Source organism: Manis pentadactyla, chromosome 1 (genome assembly GCF_030020395.1).
Source record: "Manis pentadactyla isolate mManPen7 chromosome 1, mManPen7.hap1, whole genome shotgun sequence".
Taxonomy (NCBI): Eukaryota; Metazoa; Chordata; class Mammalia; order Pholidota; family Manidae; genus Manis; species Manis pentadactyla.
In genome coordinates, this window is record NC_080019.1 from 125,059,791 (window position 1) to 125,066,755 (window position 6,965).

Consider the following 6,965-nt stretch of genomic DNA (forward strand, 5'->3'; position numbering starts at 1 on the left):
TGGGAAGAATATTAAAACAAAACACAGAAAACTGTATACTATTACATGATGCTAAATCGATTAGATGTTTTCCTGAAAAAAAACGATGTGGAGATGAAAATATCTGAAATACACAAGGGAAAGAAGAAATAAAGCACGGAAAAAATAATTTAAATAGTACCTATACAACAGATCCTCTACTTGGGGCTTTCACATATGTTTTCATTTTTACAACTTTTTACATAGGAGAAAACTGACTTAGGGAGTTACTGACTCTGGATCATACAATAAGTTACTGAATTTTGAAGCAAGACTTGCCTGACTTTCAAAGCCTACAATATTTCTACTCTTTTAGCTAGAGAAATGCTTGTTTGGAGAGGCATATATCTTTTCCCAAACAAATAACCTAATGTTATCGCTTATACAAATCCTTAAGTTTCTTCATATTTACTTTTAATGGGGATGGGGTGGGAGTAAGGGTTTATATCTGCCTATAAATTAAGTTACAAAAAAAGGTCAGATTAATAGGCTTAAATTCTATTGGGATTTACACTAGAGAGTAAGTAGTAAATCACATTCATCTGGGGTGATAGGCTAATTTACAAAACAGTATAGCAAATACTAGATTATGATTTTTAAGGCAAAAGTACCATTTTCAAAACGAATTTGTTACATCTGAATTCACCTTTAAGATTTTTTTCCTCTTAAACATTATTTGGTTACTCTGGCCTGAATTGGCTCTGGAAGTTTACCCCTTTTGAATCATAAAATGCTAGTGCCAGAGGAGTCTTTAGAGATCACCAAGTCCAGTTACTTAAAAATTCTTTTTGGCCTCATAATCCTTTCTTAAAATTTGGTAACCTAATATGTAAACCCACAAAAGCAAAACTGCATTGACTGACAGATACTAGTTTAATATCTTCATTTTACAGATGGAGAAACTCACCTGATCTGTACTGACTTTCCTTTCCTTATCAAATGTTATAGCTTTATTGTAATTACTGCACGTATTTGTCTTCTCCACTACACTGCAAGTTCCACGCGGGTTGGGGCCGTGTTCAGCTCAGGGCTGGACAACAGCAACTAGCACAGCAGTTGGGCCCAAAAAGCAACTTTCTTATCCAGCTCCGAGTCATAAAGAAACTCCAGGCCATCCAGTTTATTATCAAAACTGTCTGTAAAACAAAACGAGTCGTCCTCCCCTTCCCATGTCCCTGAAGTCTCTGTATTCTGGATTGGGATTCTCACACCTTTCATGGCCCTGCGGCTTTGCTGGCCCAGTGGTAGTCAGAAGCTTTATGCAGCCCAAGAGCATCCCAAAACGCTTCACCGCTCTATTTCCTTCAGAGTATTTTAGTAATAGCGCAGCCAGTCCCACCTTTAAACGTCAAAGCCCCATCTCCAGAGACCCAGGAGCTGGTAGAGAGCAAACGGACGGGGGGGAGGAGGAGAGGAAGAGGAACGTGGCCTTTGTTGTTAACCTCCCCTAGCTCACCCTATAGTTCTAGGATCGCCCAGTGAAGTACCATTGCAAAACGAGGGGCCGAGGGGACCCGGGAGTCCGGACCGCACCCGGCCCAGCGGCCCTCAAGCCCGACCCTCTCCCGCAGCCCCGCCCCACCATTACCCGCGTTGATGGGGGTGGCGGTGAAGGCCGCGGACGGCGTTAGCGTGAGCACAGACGCCTCCCAGAGGAGCAGCCAGGCCACCGCCCGGACGGCCACGGCCCGGGCAGCCAGGACGCTTGAGAACGCGCGCCTGAGAAGAGCGCGCGGGAACGAAACGCAGACGAAGGAAGCTGCACACGGCCGTGCTACCACAGTTAGTAACCGGAACGGAAGGCTCGCCCGCGGTCCAGCCGTTCCGGCTCCTAGCAGCTGTGATTGCCGAAAGTTCCGGCGTCACGGGAGGCGACGGTCCCAGCCCCCAAGCTCGCTCCTCTCGCCACTCCACCCTTCGCCGTCCCGGTCGGGGGCGGGGCTAGAAGCCGCGCAAGCGCCGTGACGTACGCTCGGGCTGTCGCCGTGGGAAGTGCTCCTCGCTTCCCCAGCCGGTTTCAGGTCCCCTCACGGGTCACCGGAGCCGGCTAGCGGAGCTCGGGTCCTTGCTTCCATTTCCAAGCATTTGCGGATTCGGACCTTCAGCCAGGGAGTTCACCCCACAGTCACGTATGCAGGGCTGTGACTGTCGCCTCTTCCTGCAGCGCCAGCCTCCGCTTGGCCTCGGCCTCAAGTGCTTCTGAGTGCACTGCAATTGGATGTAAACGACCCCCTGACGGCGGTTTTAGACGTTGGCCTGCTGGAGAAGATGCACTTTCTGTACTTCTCTAAGGGTAAGAAAGGTAGCCTTTGCATGAGTGGGGACGTGAGAACGTAGAGGATCGTCTACCTGTGTAACTCCGGGGGAAAATATTTTCGCAGCCCGGGGCGAAATACCTTTGAATCCGAGATAAGTCAAAGGGAGAAATAAAGGGGGAGAAACCCCTCTATTGCTTACAAGCAGTCATCCACTTCCGCTCGCCTGTATCTCTCGCACGCACCCCGCTGCAAAAAAAGGGACTCCACCCATCCTCTCCTGTCTAGCTATGCCCTAATTATCACTAGATAATTACCCATTGATATGGAGATGGCTGCTTTTCTCCACGCCTTGGAAACACCTACTGATGTGGAGATGCACTAAGGCCAGGTGAGAGATTTCGTAAATACTGCAGTTTTATCCACAACCTGTTGGCAAAATCTGTACATTTTTAGGTGCTGTGGGGGATGCCTGGCAGGATTGTGGCAGTCACTGATCACTGAGGAGAAAAGCATTAGTGTCTAGGAAGAGAGTTAGGTAAATGTGTTACCTGTCTTAATGAATTAAATTGAATCTGTAAGCAGGCCTCAAGAGTATATCCAGTCCAGATTGGAGCAAACCGAGGGCTCTAAGAGGAACGTCTCACAGAGGAAAGATGTCAGAAGATACTATCTAAAACTTAAAATAGCAGTATAATCTTGCTATTAAGAAACATGGAAATAAATTTCGGCAGGGACACTTAAAAGAATTGAAACTGGTTGCCTATGGAAAGGCAAAGGGCAGAAGATAACAGTTTTTTGTTATAAGCCTCATAGAATTATTTTACATTTTAAACAATATAAACATTACTTTAGTAAAAATAAAGGTTTAATTTTTTTAGAGAAAGGAAACTAAGTAAAAAAAAGTACCTTAAGTGTCAATTGCAGTTAATTTCCTAAGAGTAAAAATTCTCACATCTGATAGTAAGGGGTGAATAATATAGATTTTGGTATATCCATAGGACAAATACTTGGCAGCCATAAAAATTGCATTTTCATAAAACATTTAATGGCAAAGTCACATAGGTTATTTACAAGGTAGAAATAGTACATATAATATAAAAAACATACTATAGTTTAAAAAATAAAACTGTATGCCTAGAAGAAAGACTGAAAGGGTGATTGATTATATTTCCTCCTGCCCCTTTCACCCATAACCCCATTTTTCTACAATGAGCATGTATGTGGAATAACTATGTTCCTATAGTGATTCTCAAACAGAACTGAGTTTATGAAGATAGCATCACCCTACCCTGTTTTACCTCTAGGTTCCTTGACATTTAGAAATCTTCCTGAGAATATCATAGTTGTACTTAAAGCAGTCCCTAAAATTAAGTGTATTTTGGCATTGGGGGCAGGGAAGAGAAGAAGGAATAGAAATTATTAACCTGCAAAATAGCTGTGTTTCTTATAACTGAAAAAACATATAGTGAGACAAATAAGCTGAAATAAAAGCCACATAAACTTTATTGCCTTGTATATATAGAAGCAGATTCTGAATCAGATCTGCCATTTTGATCACACTTCTATACTATAAACACTCAGAGGATATACAGGAGCTCTCTTAATACACTGAATTAAACAAGTATGAATGGAATGCCTACCGCATTCCAGGTATTGTGCTGGAATTTTGGTGAACAATGGATATATTCCCTGCCTTCATGGAACATATAAAAAAGAAAGAAAGTAAATGATTAAATTAGCAATTACCAAAAAATAAAATGTACAAAGGTGACAGATCTGGTCTGGTGAACCTGTTAGGACATAATGTTTAAGATTAAAAAAAACTCTTAGTACCTTGATATAAAGAGTGCTTGTACATACTTTAATTGGTAAATAAAAAAGATCCTGTAAGCCAATTCTTGGGCTGATTCAGGGGCTTATACATATATAGAAAACCTTTGGTTAAGAGTACAGTACACTAAGAAGTCCAAACTGATTTGCATTTCCAGGCTCATATCTGAACAAACTTAATCTTGTCATGGAACCAGAGATTTTCAGGGGTCCAGCAGAGTAAGAGTAACCCAGGGCCAAACTGTACTCTCAGGGTAGCTCTCAAAATACTGAGTTTCGTAGGCTGAGCTTGCAGCTCCAGAACTGGACTAGAGCCAGATCTACTGGGGAGGAGGAGAGGAGGCAGTAGGATTTAGCCAACACTTAATTTTTTTTCCCCTTTAGCAGGAAGTCATTATGTGACTAACATATTTTCATCAGATTTCCTCTGATTTACCCTGAAGCACATGTGAAAATGATGTGCACTGCCAAGAAATGTGGAATTAGGTTCCAGCCTCCAGCTATTATCTTAATCTATGATAATGAAGTGAAGGAGAAAAGTCGCCTGCGCATCATGCCCGTCCGAAACTTTTCAAAGTTTTCAGGTACCTCATGCTTTCTTTATCTTGTCTCCTGTCTTAAATATTTTCTAAATCACTTAATAAGAATGATTTGAGTCTCATGTAATGGAGTGACATGGCCTTCAGAATTAAACAGACCTATATTCAAGTCATGCCTCTATCAGGGCAGATGTGTGACCCTGACTAAATTACTAACTCTCAGGAGCTTCAGTTTACTATTATGTAAAAGGAAGTCAATAATCCAACCCTTTCAGATTTGTAGTGGGTTAAATGAGATGGCATTTTCAGTAATATTAATTTTCTTTCTCCTCACAAATGTGTTTTTATTTGCAGTCTTGATATTCTCAGTACCAGTACTAATATCTAAAGCTATAATAATACTTTTTTTCTTCGGACATTTTCTCCAGTTCAAAGTGTTCAACATTTCCTTAAAATGATTTCAAGTGAAGGAAATAAAATAAATATCCCTCCTTTCCACACCACACACAAAGCTTGATATAATGGGATGGTTCTGCAAAATACTTCATTCCAAAAAAGCCACTTAGCTACTTTGCTGTGATGGCAGATGAAGCTTTCAGTAGTTAGTGGTGCATCAGTAGTTTGTGATATATATATTGTTTGTAGCATATAGTTTTGTTTTTCTCTCCTAGATTGCAACAGAGCTGCCGAACAGTTAAAGAGTAATCCACGACATAAGAGTTACCTGGAACAGGTACCCCTGAGGCAGCTAGAGAGGTTGTTCAGTTTCTTACGAGGTTACTTGCGGGGACAGAGTTTGGCAGAAACAATGAAACAAATTCAAGGGGAAGCAACTATTGATCCTGAGGAGGACCTGAATAAACTAGATGACAAGGAACTTGCCAAAAGGAAGAGCATCATGGATGAACTTTTTGAGAAAAATCAGAAGAAGAAGGATGATCCAAATTTTGTTTATGACATTGAAGTTGAGTTCCCACAGGATGAACAACTGCAGTCCTGTGGCTGGGACACAGAGTCAGCTGATGAGTTCTGATACCAAAAACTCAAAACTACTGGGCTAGCAAAAAATACATGTTTACACAAAGGATGTAGGTTGGTTCTACAAAATACCTGTAAAGAACACTAAATGTACCCTTTTGGTCGTATTTGGATTGACTGTGTTACTTTAAAAACCCAGGACATGTAGAGCATCTACTGTATAGGTGCATAAGGAACACAGGAAAAAGCAGAATATAGGAATCTGCCCTGAAGGAGCTTACAATCTAATTGGAAGGTAAGTCAGAAACTTGTGAAAAGCTAATTAACAGTACTAGGCAGCAAAGAGATGACAGCCAGATGCTTGATAAAGGCTAAAGAGGGTCAGAGCCTATATTACTGTAGGTTAAATAGGGAAGATTTTGTCCTTTAGTGGCAAGATGGGACTTTGCCTGGCCCCTTGAAATAGTAGTATTTGGATAGAAACTTAAATCAATTCCAAATGAGAGAAACTGGGAGAAAAAAAAGGGTGGATGGGTGAGGGTTGGTGGTAAAGAGATAGGAATTAGAAGATTTTCTTTGAGGAACAGTAAGGAAAGTATAATGTGATAAGATTGGAGGACATGTATGGTTCCTAAGGGTTTGTCCTGTATGCCTTATGTCTTCATATCTATTTAACTCTGTTTTATGTGTATTTAACTCCGGAATGGAAGAGTTTACTGCAGCAGCAAGTGGGTGCCCTTTGATAGACAGCAGGGGAGTTCTGCCCCTTTGGTATCAGGAAATATCTGCTGAAGACATTCTGAAACCCTGAACCTCTTCTCATAAATAAGAGGTTTGTTTGTAAATTGGGAAATCTACCCATAATAAGTGAAAACTAGATACTGCCAGTGTAGGCCTATTGAGTTTGGATGTACAAAGGGATCTTTGTTGACCAAGGTTATGTGTATACAGATATATCTTTCTTTTAATTAGAACATTATTCAATTTGTAGAAATCTTATGTTTGCTGTAAGCAAATTAATACTCAAATAAAACTGTAAAAATCATTCACTCTTTGTGCCTGTCCATCCTAACTCTCTTTACCATTAAAAGCCCCCTTAAAGGATTCATTCTTACAGTGATATTATTACCAGGGATTTAAGATGGCCATGGGTCATATATATATTTGCCAAAGGTAGCAATAGAATTTTCAGAATTGGAAAGTTTTCGGTATCTACATAGTATTCCATTGTGTAGATGTAGATATTTTCTTCTAAGAGTTGAATTTAGGTTGTTTTCTGCTTTTACTGTTACAAACAATGCCACAGCAAATAATCTTGTACATTCTGTTTCTCATGTGTGAA

The 6,965-nt window shown here is 40.9% G+C and overlaps 2 protein-coding genes across 5 annotated transcripts in view; one reads left to right on the forward strand and one right to left on the reverse strand.

Annotated features, from left to right (window-relative positions):
• The window catches only part of PIGX (phosphatidylinositol glycan anchor biosynthesis class X), a gene marked incomplete at its 5' end in the record, with an annotated part of 58,950 nt that extends 57,070 nt beyond the window's left edge, over positions 1 to 1,880 (reverse strand). The window contains one exon of the mRNA XM_036933178.2: positions 1,607 to 1,880. Within this exon, the coding sequence (XP_036789073.2) occupies positions 1,607 to 1,880 (274 nt within the window). The remainder of the gene's footprint in view (positions 1 to 1,606) is intronic.
• On the forward strand, positions 1,769 to 6,668 carry CEP19 (centrosomal protein 19). 4 transcript variants are annotated; one of them, XM_057501498.1, is made up of 3 exons: positions 1,769 to 2,311; positions 4,491 to 4,690; positions 5,317 to 6,668. In XM_057501498.1, exons 2-3 carry the CDS (start codon positions 4,561 to 4,563, stop codon positions 5,676 to 5,678), a joined length of 492 nt encoding a protein of 163 aa, XP_057357481.1. In that variant the 5' UTR covers positions 1,769 to 2,311; positions 4,491 to 4,560; the 3' UTR covers positions 5,679 to 6,668. The 4 variants fall into 4 exon arrangements, with proteins under 4 accessions (XP_057357481.1, XP_036789072.1, XP_036789071.1 ...); XM_036933177.2 differs by having other exon boundaries at positions 4,527 to 4,690; XM_036933176.2 differs by having other exon boundaries at positions 4,550 to 4,690.
• The last annotated feature ends 297 nt before the right edge of the window (positions 6,669 to 6,965 follow it).